We start from the raw sequence: 16175 nt of genomic DNA, 5'->3' as shown, positions 1-16175 counted from the left end.
CCAACCTGTGTGGATGAGAATTTAGATTGGAAAAATCTTGCTGGCTGCTGTACTGATGGTGCGCCAGCGATGTTGGGGTGCCATTCGGGCTTTCAAGCTTCTGTGAAGAACCGAGCTCCAAGAAGCAAAAGTTGTCACTGCATGTTGCAAAGGCAAGCCCTAGCTTCCAAAACATTACCTGAATCACTTTATAAGGTTCTACATCAGATGATTCAAATAGTTAATTTCATTAAAGCAGGAGCTTTGACTTCCCGGCTTTTTAAGACATTCTGTGAAGATATGGATTCAGACCACCAGGTGCTTCTGTATCACACTCAAACTTGATGGCTATCCAAAGGAAACGTTACGCGAACAGTCTTTTGAACTTAACAGAATTAAAGGAATTTTGTAAACTTAAGAACAAGATGGAGTATTACTCTTGGCTAGATGATGAACAATGGATACTCTCTCTTTCTTATTTGTGTGATATATTTGAACAACTGAACAAACTCAACCTACAGATGCAGGGTAGAAATACCAATATTATTAAGTTTGTTGATGCACTGAAGGCTTTCAAATCTAAATTGACTAATTGGAAAAGAAAAATCGAAATACAAAATTGTGCAATGTTTGAAAAACTGGATATGCTTGTGGATGGCAGAGGGGATCAAATACCAGAGCTAATTAAAAAAGGAATTTTAAAGCATTTGTCAACCCTTGAGAAGGAATTCGAAAGATACTTTCCAGAGACATCTGATGGAGACTTGGATTTTGCAAGAAATCCTTTTACATTTCCAGTCGAAAAGCTTTCAGATGAAAGCCAGGACGAATTTTTAGAGCTAAAGAATGACTCTTCGGCAAGGCAAGTGTATCAAGAAAAACTTCTTCAACAGTTCTGGATTGGAATGAAAGATTCTTACCCCAAAACAACGGAAACAGCTTTTCGCATTCTCATTCCTTTCGTGTCGACTTACCTATGTGAGTCAGGATTTTCTGCTCTGTTGCAAATTAAGAGCAAACCAAGAAACAAACTTGATGTTAAGGATGACTTGCGTTGTGAAAATGGGCAAAGGGAGGAATGTAACAAAAAAGGTTGGGAACCACTGGTTTAATGGAAAGACTTATTTATGAAACAAAAGTAATAGGAAAACACTGGTAATATAACAATCACACACCACTTGTTATTTACATTCAGTGCATTTACATTCAGTTGCTTAATAAGTACTGGTCATCATCTTTATCGATTAATGACTGATTGTACGTATTGTAACAGGCATCAAGTTGGCACTGTATACATGCCGAGGTACACAGGGTAGATTATTCTGCCTACAGCTACACCTGGGGTGCTGCAGGCAGTTGTGCAGTTGCAGTGGATAATCTTCAAGATGGAATCTGGGGCCGCATTCATGTCCGACTCTGTTGGCACAAACTGACTGCCTTCCAGTTTCCAACCCCACCCGATTGTTTCCATATCACTTTCCTGTCCTAGCCAGAGCATGATTTGGCAGTAAACCCTTAGACAGTGAAATTTTGTTGATGACTCAGTAGGTGGTAGGCGTTCTGGTGTCACAAATGATTTGGAAGAGACTGCGTTATTTCTTAGTACTCTTTAGCGCAATGACGAGAGGGAATACGTTCGCGTGTCCCTCAAAATCACAGCCATCGCTTGACAATCTTTGTTCACAATGGATGCTGCTGTCTGCTTTGGAAGAAGGAAGTAATTGGTACAGTCTTTCAGAGTAGCATCACCCTTCACCAGCTTGTGAAAGACAGATTTTTAATTCACGCCAAAGATTCTTGATGTTGTGTCACATCCACTGCAGGCATGTAGAAAAAATAACTGGGAACGTAATTCTTTGCCCATCACCATTTTCAGTTCGTTTATATAATACACTTTGTCAGCATTTGCATTGTCGGAACGGAAATATAGATCATTGTTTGCTTGTTGCGCATAATGAAGAAGCAGGACCAACAGATCTGTGTCTTCTCCAATCCACGTTTTCGCGTTTGACACTGCACTAAGAACAGCAGCCTTCACACTTGGAACATCAGCATCCCCTGGGGAATTGATCACTTCGAAGCCTTTACCACGAAGTGTTTCACTGATCAGGTCGATCATTTTTTGTTTGTTGTCGTTGCTTCGTGTGAGCCAAGATTTTCCAGTATTCCGGGCTAGATTTTGGGGCAGATGTTGGACAGCCAGAATATTGTTTGGTAGTCCAAAGTCTTCAGACCATGCACTCCATGCGGTGCTCTTAGTATTGGGCAATCCTTAATGACGTGGTCTACGGTTTGTTCTTCGGCACCGCACTCACAGTCTCCAGCCGGGGCCAGACCCCATTTGTACATTGTTGAGCTAAAACGCCCTACACCTGTTCTCAACCGGTTGAGCCTAACCCATGAACCTCTTGATAGTGACATTCCCATGGGTAGGGATCATGCATCAGGGATGAAGTTTCAAAGTCGGTTGTTGGCCGAATGCCACTCAATTTTCCAAATGTGGTTCGTCCAATGGGCCGCGTTGGTACCAAGCTCGTCAAGGGTCTTCTTTGCTTCAAAGCGGCTTGCACAAATAGGTGTCGAGACTCGTTGTAATGACTTAAGTCAATGACTTGACTTAAGTGCACTTAAGTCACTGTTTTTAAATGACTTGACTTGACTTAAGGCATTTGGGCAAAATGACTTGACTTGACTTAAGTCTTTGCTTGACTTAAGTCTTTTGAACAAATGACTTGGGTTGAAATATAGCATTTCTTTAGGTATTTTTCAAAAAAATAGAGTTTTTTGTCCAAGTTTTTGCACAAAAACAAATTGCTTGCTATATGTTCCGTTTTCCTTATTTTTTAGTTCAGTTATTGTTCATAATCATACGAGTTTAAAAATTCTAATAGTTTAATGTTTAATTTTTATGACAAGGCCATGACTTGAAATTGACTTGCTCTAATAATGACTTGACTGGGACTTGACTTGCGCAACTGATGACTTGGACTGGGACTTGACTTGTTATTTATTCGAAAAGACTTGACTTGGAGTTAAGTTATTTTACAAATAACTTGACTGGGACTTAAGTCATTTCAAAATGACTTGTTTACAACACTGTGACGAGACTGGAGGCCAACACGGAGTGAAGCAGATGGTGAGGATAAAGTGATCGACGGGCCAGATTTAAAGTTGCTCCTTTGCGGCAAAGATTAGCCGGTGGAATGCCGGATTGGTAGACAGGCCGTTGGCGTTGGCCTCAGACAACCTGTGACAATACGCAAGGCTTCGTTAAGCGTTCTGCCGATGAGGTGAGTGTGAGCACTGCGACACCAGGCAGGTGCACAGTACTCAGCGGTTGAGTAAACCAGGGCAGGGTTGATGTTCGCAATGTTGAAGCGCATGCACCTCAACCTGTTCCCGCCAGACGACGAAGCTGTGAGGTCAATAAATACAGCTCGGCCTTCTTTTTAGCTGCAAAACTGTCCTCGATGTCCTGGATGATTAACGTGACCTGATCCGCCGTTGATCTCCCGCGCCTAAAACCCGCTTGCTCCCGTGGAAGAAGTGGGTCAATAGTTGGTTCAATACGCGCGTAGATAAGCCTTTCAAGCATCTTAAAGGGGATACAGAGCAAGGAAATGGGACGATAGCTTTTGGGATCTTCTGGTGGTTTGTTCGGTTTAGGAACCTTCTCCTGATTTTTGGTGTTCTGAGGCGGTGCAGACACGATGACAGAAAATCACGCAGCCATGTTTTCATAGCAGTTCCGGCATGATGTACCATCTCTGCAAAAGTTTAATCAGGGCCAGGCGCCTTTCCGGATTTTAAACGCCCGAGAGCGGTATCAAACTCGTCCATTGTAAATGGGCCAGACGTGCCTCCGAAGTCTACCCATTCAACTTCCAGAGGTCGGACAATTCTTTAGCGACAAGTCGGACAGAATTGCGGTCGCCATTGGACATTCCATTCCTGACAAGTTGTGATGCGATGGAGTTGGATGATATTGGACACTGGTGTGGAGGTTTTCTAGCTCTGCCCGTTAGATTGTTGAAAGTGCTCCATGCTTTTCGACTTGAGTGAGAGAAGTCGATGGTTTGGACGACCTCTTCCCAGCGCTCTTGCCTTTGGTGATCGTGATATATCATTAGATCCGATTCGGCACTGTCGGTAGCAGGACCATTCGATGCTTCTAAGAAGGAGGTGTATAGGCGTTGGCACTTATCATCCCAGCAGGGTACGTAACCATTTCGTCGGCCACGAGGGGTGGTTTGTTTAGCTGAGGATATTACGGCATTACAGAAAACTTGGGAGGCCATGTCAACGTTGGGGCTGGCGGGAGGCAGTAGTTCTTTGGTGACTTCATTTGTAAGGGCGCTGTAGCGATTCCAGTTCGTTTTACGGAAGTTCCAGCGTTTCACCGGCCCGGAGGGCACATTTATATATAGCTTGAATGCGGTGATCAACGTTGGACGATGTTGTGATCTTCGAAATTTCTCAAGCTAGCATCTGTCCGAAATCGGGTTGTTAAGTTCAGCACCGACAAAAGCCAGATCAGGGTTTGTCCCCGTACCTTATCGACCAGAGATAAAACTTAAAGCATCTTTGGGATTGTAGAGCATGACTAGGTCGTTGCTAGATGCCCATGCAGGTAGGTGCTCGCCGGATTTACTAGTGGCACCATAGCCCCAGTCAGTGTGCTGGCAGTTAAAGTCGCCAGCGTACAAGCTAGGACGTGTGAACACTGGGATGAAGGTTAGTGTTAATTGTGTGGGAGGAGGTTTTGTATATATTGTATCCACGCACAGCCACTCAATATCAGATTCGAGCGTTGATTGCCCGAGAAGAGACCAACTAAGAGTTTCGTGAACAAACGTGGCTATGCCGTGCGTCTTGCTCAGGGTTGACCCAGCTAGTTTAAAGTCGGAAATAGCTAACTTTTCTTCTTTGTCGCAGTGCGTTTCCTGAAGAAGGATGACCAGGACTTTATGTTTATAGACTAGTTGTAAAACAAACGCTTTTAATTGTTTGTTCATGTCCCTTGAGAGAAACTCATCTTTCTTTCCATCAAACACTGTCTCTTCCGTAAAGCTGATGACTGCATGCACATTCTTCCAACGCCTCTGGAGTGTGTTGTCCTTGAATGTCGGTCCTCCTAGCTACCCGTCTAAAACATTCGATGTCGTTTGATAACGCCGAGTCGTGAATTCAGCATATGATTGTGCAATGGCCCATAGGTTTCTTTCCTCTTCCATGGTAGCCGCTGAAGTAGTAAACCTCCATCTATGACGTCGTGTTGAGTTTTTAGTGGAGTGTCTCCTATGGATTCACGAATTTCACGAACTGCCTTGGTTGCATAGTCTGTGAGCATGTGCAAGTTGAGGCTTATCAGGCTTCCGGAGAACTTTCCTTGCTTCAAAAAGTTCTGGACGGAACGGGTCAGTTCATACTTCAAGATATCTTCAAAAGATAAGAACCTTAATTGTAAAACAACTGGGAAACCTTGAAAAGGCAAACCTGGGCCAATCGTTCTTTCAGGTGTCACCTTCACTGATGAGATGTTTCCAAATGTCTTGGCTTTATTTTTCTGCAACAAAGATATTGAGAAAACAGACTGTCCGATCATTTTTTCCATAATGTTCCTTCCGACTGATTCGAATTCATGTACATTAACGTCATCCTCGGCCCCAACACCATTTACAATATTCCCCAGGGTTTGATCCTGAGAAAAAGGTACATAACCAGTCAGTGATGTCTTCAGCTTTTCAAGATCAGAAGTGTCTCTCTGAACCCTAACCTGTGTTGCTTCCTTCTGTTGTTCGCTTGTTGTGTAGGAGACTGTATTGAATCCTGTATGGCATAGTTGTAGGAGTCGACATTGTCCACAAGGACCGTTCTTCTGTCATGCCGGTTCCACGCGTTAAACCTCCCGACGTCTTCAGCAATCTCATCAGGCTTTGTTCAATAACTAGGTCTGAGCTGAGACCTGCCCAAAACTGGTTCGAACAACTGATAACATGGTGGATACCCTTGTTGAAACCTTTGAGATAACTCTGGGTGTCGGTTCTGGAGTTGGTTCATTTATTGGATGTAATAGTGTGCAGTTTTCAGGTAATTGAAGTGCCCTGCAGCCGCGAACATTGCTAGACAGTCAGAAAGTGTACGAAGGTGCATCTGTCAATTCCCTGTCCTGTCCGCTTGGATCAGTGCTCGCGCTACCCGAATCATAGACCGATAGCACAACCACAGTTGACTGCATGGTCTTAGATCCTCCACGCAACTTAGTTTTCTTGTTGTCCAACGCCTTCCTCAAACTGACAAGAGCATCAGATGCTACAGCACTATCCAAATTTGACTCGCCATTTACTAACGTTTCATAGATGTATTCAGCCTTATCTACAAGTCACTCCAACAGAAAATGCGAAAACTTGCTAAAGTAGATTATTAAACTAGATTTTTAATATGTTATTGATGATGATAAATACTACAAGAAACCGTTGTAAAACCTTTTGTAGGAGCTCTGAACTCTTATTTAGCGGTAGCAATATTTTCTTTTAAGTATATGGTAAAACGATAGGGGAAGTGCGGGACCTATGGAACGGATTGTTTTTTTAGGTGATATCTTTCAAATTACAATTCACAAACACTTGCGTTTATTTTCTGTGGAACGCTTACAGCTATGGGTACCGGTACCTACAGTAAAAATAATTGAAATCTGACATATCCTTCTAAGTTTTTTTTAAATATGAAAAACATCGCTTTTTGTTCCATCGGTCCTTTCTTGCTGAATTAGCAACCCAGGTTTATTATATCAATGTTTTTGTTCTTCAGGATAACACATCTTTAAAAATAATAATTGTCAAATGTGCGTCCATAAGCGATTTCGTCGAGTCCCGACTCTACAGCCTGTATTCCGCCAATTTACGTAACTAAATACGATGGATATTCAGCAATCCACTCATAGGGATGTCATATAATTCATCCACTCACAATACATGGTTGGAAAATATGCTCCATATATACTATTCCGCCTTTTAATTTTCAGTTGGCGGGCATATCAGTTTCAAAATTTGGTACTGTGCACGTCGGAACTCTGGTAGTTTTACGTGGTCTAATTTGAGTCCCGAATCAGACTCCAGCAAAACAAAACGACTTCGTCGAGTCCGACTTCGCAGCCCTGGTCGTCAGTAAACAATCCCTTATTAGATACTCTGTTCTTGAAAGTTGACATGCTAGTATCCTTACAATCTCAGATATGATCACAAAATTATCGAGGGACCATTGAAACAGACTGTCCAAAGGTCCTTTAATCACCATATCTAAGAAAATCATTCGTGGCTTGTCAGTACACTAAACCAAATGAATCAAACTAACTTTTAACATGTATCTAGTTTTCTCCTCTTTCCACAAAAATAAATTCACCGCTTTACAATTACCTAAAAATTATCAAAACACCTTTACGAAGTTGCTTGTCCGGACCCCCCCCCCCCCTTTTCGTTAGTGATATTATCGTTTTTTGTTTCCGTTTTTTTTCGTTTTTTTTCATGGTTTTACTCACCGTCCTAAGCTGCAATGTTTTTAATGTAATTAGGTCACGCGTCTTAAGCTAATGCGAAACCAAAATCGCAAAACGCCGGGGAAACGATCTTAGTTTAGTATTGCAGGTGGCGAGAGACGTGCTTGCAATTTAGCGTACTCCCGTACATGGATCTACCAAAATCAATCACACATATTTCACGGTCTTGGCTTAATTTCTCGTCTAAAGTTAACGATTGCATACGAATAAGCGGTTTTGCAGCTATCGCCTGACAGGATTTTCGACGACCACCTGTTCGCTTTGCGTTTAAAGCTTCGCTTTTGCTGGACGTTAATGACGGTTTTTAATTAGTTTTTTAATTGTTTATGACGCCATTACAATCACTATTTTATTACGTCATACCCGTCACTATTTTATGACGTCATTAACGTTCGACGGAAAACGGGGAATTCCCTAAGTTGGAAATCATAACCCCCCCTTTTGGGATTTCTGGATACGCCTCTGCTAGAACTAACATTGTATAACCTTGTAGCCCTAGTATTATTTAGCTCGTTTTAAGGGAATCGGTGCGCAATTGTATAAGATTTACAAAATCTGACATCTCATGCGGCCCTTTGTAACAAACTTGCCCATTCTGATGGTTTAAATGTTTAATTAAGGCAACAAGGGGAAAAGGATTTTAAAATGTTAAATCATTTTTTCAAATGTAATGTGAGCATTAATATGTCAATTGCAGTCTTGGGGTTTCAAGAAAATCAATTTTAAAATAAAAATACAATTTATCAGTGTCGTTCATCCATTATGTCATAGTTGGGCGCACAAACGTTTGATATTTATCTCGCAGTTGCAGTCTGGGGGAGTTAATAAAAAGATCTTTGGTTGGCTGCATTATTTTGAAATTGATGCCTGGCCGCCCTAAACAGACACCGAGAACGCAATCTGATTTCTGTTTATTGTCGCGTACAAATTGCAGTGATGTGGTTCTATAGTAACCTCCAATGTAGACAGGGGAATGAAAATGCGTAATGAATAGTGAAACATACAAAATGAAACGAATTAGGCTACACTTAACCGAAACCTTTTACGCGCTTGCAAACACACAACAACGTTTATTTATTGCTACGCTACCATGAAAACATAATTATTCGCAAGGATTATTAAGAATTAAAATTTTGAATTTTAACTGAAAAAATTAATTACACAAAAACTGCAAAACTTTTCGCTTGCAATGGCAGATTATAAGGGGAGATTATAAACAAATTCAGTCTTTGAATATGCCACAAATTTTTTGTTGTCTTGAAAATTTCGTTAAGCACCAACAGGTTTAACGACGAAACCTCGTGGATATCTACCCCTGTAATAAACAAGTCTCAATGAAACAGAACCTGTCAAACGGGTTAAGCCTATTTTCTTGTTGTAAAAGAACTAAACGAGTTTGTCGCAATCTTACAAGTGTAACATGCACTAAATGTTGTTCAGAGCAAAATATTTTTACTTTTAGCCAAAACACACACTTCAAAAAAACATTACAATCTCCATTACCAGGATTAGCATTTAAAACGCAAAGGCATCAGTTATGCCAAATGTCGAATATTGGACAAGATCAATTAAGTGTGTAGTACAACTTTAACATTGTGTACAGCTTTTTTGACTATAATTTTGATAGCCATAATAAGTTGAAAGGAAAGGGTTGTGAAGGCTGTCTCGCGCTAATACGAAACAGATTACGTCAAAGGGGTTGTATTTTGCTTTAAAACGCCAGAAGTCAGTATGCCAAACAAATGCAAACAAAACCTAAACGTTTCCCTGGCCATCGGATGTTATATGCAATTGTGAAAACTATTTACTATGTTTCCATAAGCCTTTAGATTTCGCAGTATAACCAGTTCATCGGAATGTATAACGTCACCTTGAAATTGTGTGTGCAATCTAAATTTTTATTTGAATAAATAAATAAATAAATACGGAATACGGTAAGAAACAGTCTAAAGAATTATAGACTAAAATCTTGCAGTTTTAGGAAGAAAATGTAATTATCGAAACTCGACAAAATATTTTGACTATAATTGTAAAAGCAATCATCTATTTATACAATGAAGATGATAAAATGATTCTATATTCACAAGTAAACAAAACAAAATCTGTCGTAGAATACAATTTACTAGGGTTGCCATATTTTTTACATAATTCTGACAAACAATATGACGGTTTATGGGGCATAAAAAGGCCGGAAACGTCATAACTAGGGCGATTATTTTTTGACCTAAAAATTAAGAAATTTTGAACTGAAAAATTAAAATTTTGACCTAAAAATAATTTATTTTGACAAAATTTTGACCTGTTAGAAATAAATTTATTTAAATAACCTAGGCGTCGTTAATCACGCGTTTTTTATACCGTATGTTGCTCTAATAAAGATATAATACGGTTAAAATCACTTTAAACATAAATCAAAACTAAATTTTTTTGATAAAATTGAACGATAAATTTCAGGACAACTGATCGACCAATTTCAAAAAGCTGACTATAGTTATTTTTTACACGATTTATGTGCATTTTTATACGATTTTGACTAATTTTTGACCTAACGTGTAAATTTTGACAAAATTTTGACTCTTTTTGACAAGTCAAAAAATAATCGCCCTAGTCATAACGTTTTTAAATTTTTAAGGAAGTTGCTGTTGTCACGCGAAACAGTGCGCAAACAAGCAGGTTAAGATAAGAGTTTTTGCGCAAAGCCGGAGGTTGTGGTTGTAAAACAAACTGCCATTGCGTTTCCGCAGTAAATATTGTCAGGTCGCTTATAGATAGATTCGAAAAATGCAGCATAGCTCCGTTTTCAATAAAACAACTTATAGTGTAGTAAAACACGTCACACAAGTATGGCGTTTATTTTCTTGTGTCTAGATGCAGTAGAATTCGTAAAAGCTAACATCGCAGGAAAAGCGAATGCAGTTTCGACCACGGTAGGCAGGATGCATAGGGGAAAAGAAAATATGCCAAAAAACGTTTTTAAACAGTAAGATTATTAAAACCATTATATAATATGAAATCGACATTTCGCTGTTAAAGACGTTTCGGCAATACCTCATGCCATCATCAGTGTAAAATTACAATTGAAAATAAAAATGATGTAAATAAATTGCAGAATTCATCCAAAAATATTGGGAATTCCCCTGGTGTGATGTTCGCCATTTTTGCTGTAATAAAAGTGCATATGCATAGGCAGCAATGAGGAAGAGACTATTTGCCCGGCTCGTCCGTCTTCCGAACTTCGAAATTCGTACTACTGTAACCGGATCTGCAAAATTACAATACATTTTATGCTAAAGTCGTTTACAGTAACACAAATTTAAAGTTCGGGCCGCTGGTGCATATTTCAACAGGTGAGACATGAAACACATGACCACCGTACTATCTGAACTCCACTATATCGAAACTAAAACAAACGTCGTTGTATTTCAAAGTGCATATTGTCAGGTCGCTTATAGATTTATTGTACATTCAAATAATAATTCAACATAGCTCGCTTTTAATAAAATAGCTTACACGGCAGTAAATCGCGTTTCGCAAGTAAGGCATGCATTTGTTGACTGGTTGGCGCTGGTCTAAAATCCTACCACAATTAATAAATCAACGCACATTATTTGGGTTAGGGTGCAAGTTTGGGTGTGGGTGCATCAAGTACTATTATATTCATTATTTACTATAATACTTGACTCACCCTAACCCAATACGCTAAGCCGCACCCTAACCCAAATATTGTGCGTTGTGGTAGGATTCTAGGCCAGTGGCCATTCGTTTTTCCTGGACGTTAGTTGTATCCGAATTGTACTGCAAACCAGTCGGCACTGGTCTAGAATCCTACCACAGTTCTAAAATCAACGCACAAAATTTGAGTTAGGGTGCGGGTTAGCGTTCGGGTGTGGGTGGGTCAAGTATTATTATATTCTTTGTTTAATAATAATACTTGACCCACCTTAACCCAAACGCTAACCCGCACCCTAACCCAAATGGTGTTTCGTTGTGGTAGGATTCTAGACCAGGGCCAAAAACTGTTGAGTGGAGTCCCTCAAGGCTCTGTTTTAGGCCCAATTCTATTCACTATCTTTATAAATGATTTGGATACTAAAGTCACGAAGAACATTCTCAAATTTGCGGATGATACAAAGGTGTTTGGTGTAGCTGATTGTGTAAATGATCATAATTTAATGCAGAGTGATCTTAACATACTCTGTGAATGGGCTACCAAATGGAAAATGAAGTTTAACGAAAATAAATGCAAGGTGATTCACTTTGGCCATAAACCCTTTGTCCAACCATATTTCATGAATGGTATACAACTGAAAACTGTTACTTCTGAGAGAGATCTTGGTGTTGATGTCTCTCATGACTTAAATTTTTCAGCACACATCTCAAAAACGGTTGGAAAAGCTAATAAGTTGTTAGGTTTAATTAGGAGAACATTTGGATATAAAACTAAATTCAACATTCTACCGTTATACAAGACCTTAGTCTGGCAATACTTGAATATGCTACTCAAGCATGGAGACCGTACAAGCAATATTAAATTAATTCAATAGAAAAAGTCCAACGTAGTGCAACACGCATGATAACGGAAATAAAAAATAAACCTTACAACACTAGATTGGATAAAACTCGACTGTTAAGCTTGGAAATGAGAAGGTTACGGGCAGACCTTATAGAAGTTTGGAAAATTATGCATGGAAAAGAAGGTTTAAATAAAGAAGATTTTTTTATACAAGGTCACTTTTAAAATCTTTAAGCCTTCGAATTGTAGAAAGTTTTGCTTTACCCAGAGAGTTATTTCTGAGAATGGTCTAGATCAGGGGTGGGCAATTATTTTTAACCGCGGGCCACATGACAAACTTAAAATGTTGTGGCGGGCCAGGTCAAAACAGAGGATCTCAAATGCACGTAATATGACGTCATGCTACGACGCTAAAAATTAAATAAGCTAACGAACTTGTTATTACGTTAGGAGTTGTGCGGAAACGTGCAATTTACGTCGAATTTAACAGAAAGGAAAAAATGTGAGTATAGGCTATTTGTTTTAAAACAAAACTTTTAATTTAGACATAAAGGGAACGTTAAGCATTGAGCACAGATAAAAAAAGTACATTGCTTGATATGTTGGCGTTTATCAAGTTCTGGGCGTGTTGACTAAAAAAGTAAGGTTAAATATGTAAAAAAATGTTTTTTGGCTTTTGAGGCTTTAAGTTACCGGTACAATGGCCATATTGCAAAGAAAGTATAAATCGGGAGAACATGGCATCAACTAAATTAGGCTGACTAACGTGAATTTGTATGTTTCAGAGTTTAGAAAACGGCATGTATTTCGCTCATATTTTAAAGTCGGAATACATTCAAAAGCAGCGCAATATATATATCTATATATATATATATATATTAGGACTAAGTTTGTTAAACTTTTGTTGGAGAAGGTGCCACAGTGCAGAGGACGCTTTTGATCTGTAAAGATGCCCAAATAATTCGTGGAAGATACCAAAAAAACAGAAAGAAAAAAAATTTCATTTTAGTCTTTAAAACAGGCTTAAAATAGAGTTTGGATACGTCCCTAGAAATAGTGTGAACGATGCAACCAAACATGTAGAAATTTCCCCTTGTTTTTGCTTGGCTTATGTAGTTTAAGAAAACTAAGCCGCGGGCTGGATTAAATTGCGGGCCGTATGATGCCCAGGTCTGGTCTAGATAAAGAAACTGCAGAAGCAGATAATCTGTATGGTTTTAAAACATCACTAGAAAAAAAACTGGTGCACAATCGGGGGTTTTACACGAGCACAAAGTTGCTCCCTACTTCGTCGGTGCTGCTGTCCTAATAACAGCAGCATCAATACAAAACCCAAACGCTAACTCGCTACCAGTAGGGTTTCCCATTAATTTTGGATCAGAGGCAATACCAGATGTCAAGTTATTTTTGTCTGATACTAGGGCAGTATCAGCTCTGATCCGATACCAAATTGATAAAGTAGTTTTAGACATGATTAGCGTTCCTATACAGTGAATATACATTTCTACCTTGAAAGGGACAAGTTTAGTCAACTAAACGCAATTTTTGCCTAATTACCTAAAAAAATAACCTTGTAGCTAGGGATGTTCAAAGTAGAATACCAAGGTATTCTAGAATAATAGGTTTCGAATCTAGAATAAGGAATCTAGAATATTGAATCCTAGTATAATTTTATTAAATTATTTAACCATGATTTTGTTTGGGGAAGGGATTTTTTGCTAACATGTGTACATTATAATAAAAAAAAATCTTCCATATGGTTAACATTCTTAACAACTGTCATTTGAAGCAGTTGTGTAAACTGTAATATGTCCACTGTCCAGGTTGTTGCCAAAACTTATATTTTTGCCAATAGTGAGTACAATGCAACACCGAACACAGAACTCTTTAGCAATTTGGCCCTGTTTTCAAAGCATTGTTGGGTTTTTGTGCTTCTTTTTTTGACTAAAATGATCTGTTATGCAGTCAAATAATATACTGCAAAGAATAAGTTACTATTGACATAACCAATACTTGACAATTACGCTGTGCATTACTGTATAACCTCGCTGAATATTGGCCTAAAGTTGACCTTAAGTAACCCTATTTGGTCAAGTTGACCTTAAGTAGCGCATTTGGTCACATTCAGCACCTCTTACAACGTAATGTTACGTTTGCAACTTAACGCATTTAGGGGGATTGGGAACTCCCCACCTTAAATTGCACGTTAGTCGCTCGCCCAATAATGCTTGATTGACACCTAATCATTAGACGAACGTTATCACGAGACGCGGTAATTGGTCGCCCGAAAAAACGATCACTATAAATTGGTTGCCGCAGCAACAGGCCAACTTACCACACGCGTTTGTACAATTAGGCGCGACGGTCGGCGGCAAAACATTAAATTATATCGGTTCCAATTACCCGAAATAAACGGCAGAATTGGATTCGAATCCCATCTGGATTCGACTCCAAGGATTCGATATTCTACTTTGAACATCCCTACTTGTAGCAACATATGCAGCTAACACTTGTAGCTTTTTAAAGAAGTGGTTGTTGGCCAGATTGTTCTTTTACGCTTACACCAATACGTGATTATCCATTGATTTCCTTAGGGTTGGGGTTAGCGTTTGGGTTTGGCTGGTGGTAATATTATATTTAATTTTCCCAGTTTTGCATATTTTAATGATTTTTTTTGGAAATCACTTTAAATTACATTAGCCAAGTAAATAGCCCCAGGATGTGCCTATAGGTTGTTTAACAGGATTACCCTTTACGCTTGCACCCGTTATGGATTTTTTATATGTCGATTTGAACTACTTTGATATCCAGGTGATTAGCCTCTTCTTTTCTCAAACATGTGCATGGCCACATAAATAACTGTCAAAGGCTGCAGGTTGTGCACCCCAAGCCTACAACTATAACTCCATGCCTATAACTACAATTTGACAGGGCCCTGTTTCACTCTGCATTTCATGGCACTTCACGCCAAGTTCTTGGGTATTCAGAACCAATTTTTGTGTGCAGGTGTACAATTAAATTTTTCTGCGCGCCTTAGTTTGCAAATCTTTACAAAATTTATCTTTTTTTAAAAATTTAAGTGCGCCATATACGGATTCAGGTTTGCACACATTAAAAAAAATATTCGATCTGTACCTATCACAGAATGCAAACCGTGTACTTGTCTGATACTAGGATCGGTGTTGATCCGATACAAAATAAATATATCAACTTCAGCCATAAATTGGGAATTGCAGAACATTGAAATGTAAATTTATCAATAAATTTAGATTAACAACTTGAGGTAATACAACTTTTTAATCTAAAGTAAACTTTGGCCTAAAGACCTGAAAAAATACTTTTAAACATATCAGTTTTACCCATTTTGTTTTACCACAAAAATGTAGTCATTTGAAGCAGTTGTGTAAACTGCATTGCATAACTACATAAAAAAAAAGTTTCTGCCCAAATAGTGTGAACAATACAACACCATGAACTCTTCAGCAATTCAGTCCATTTTGTAAAATAGCTTAGTTTGCGAGTTTTACAATAAAGTGTTACTTTTGCAACTAAACGCATTTAGGAAATTGCTCTACACCCTGCATTAAAAAACTGTGCCCCTTAATTAAATGTTAGTAGCACAATAACACTTGATTGACACTTAATTATTAGGCGAAGGTTATGCAAGTAACTGGCCGCCCGATAAACCCTGACACCACACTACATAGTGATTCTTTCTCAACCGTTCAGAGGCCTTTCAAAGTTTCCACTTGGGTATGTACAATGTGCGGTAAAACAAAGAAATTATATTGATTCCACTTACCCTGTAATGGTTAGTAGTGATACTAGTGTATATGTAAAAGTGAAGGTCTGGGGCTAGACTCAATTTTTGTTTTTTCCATTGTGTTGAGTCATTTGAAAAACTGACAGATAAAAATGAATAGTAAAAAGCACATTCTACTTTTAAAAAAAGATATTTATAAAAAGATTTAAAGATATGCCTTCAATTTTAGTGTATAAAATTTGCTTGCTTGTCAAGATATTATTGGATGGTGATGAATAAAATTATAACAATTATAATTTCTGTTTTGGAAAAAAATACACCACCTTTATAATAGGTAAATTATTAAAATTTGTGTTTTTTGTTGT

At 38.7% G+C, this 16175-nt stretch overlaps 1 protein-coding gene across 1 annotated transcript; it reads left to right on the top strand.

Moving 5' to 3' along the window:
* The first annotated feature begins 404 nt into the window (after window positions 1–404).
* LOC146136216 (zinc finger BED domain-containing protein 5-like) lies at window positions 405–1091 on the top strand. Its single transcript, XM_083396183.1, has one exon. It carries the CDS (start codon window positions 405–407, stop codon window positions 1089–1091), a length of 687 nt encoding a protein of 228 aa, XP_083252309.1.
* Window positions 1092–16175: the final 15084 nt, after the last annotated feature.

This window comes from Ascidiella aspersa, chromosome 8, assembly GCF_963924565.1.
Source record: "Ascidiella aspersa chromosome 8, kaAscAspe10.2, whole genome shotgun sequence".
In the NCBI taxonomy this organism is placed as follows: domain Eukaryota; kingdom Metazoa; phylum Chordata; class Ascidiacea; order Phlebobranchia; family Ascidiidae; genus Ascidiella; species Ascidiella aspersa.
The sequence above is the reverse complement of the archived record's forward strand: the minus strand, read 5'-3'. Positions and strand labels throughout refer to the sequence as shown.

Excerpts from the sequence above, each read along its gene's own strand:
- LOC146136216 (XM_083396183.1), top strand. The coding sequence starts at position 405 with ATGGAGTATTACTCTTGGCTAGATGATGAACAATGGATACTCTCTCTT.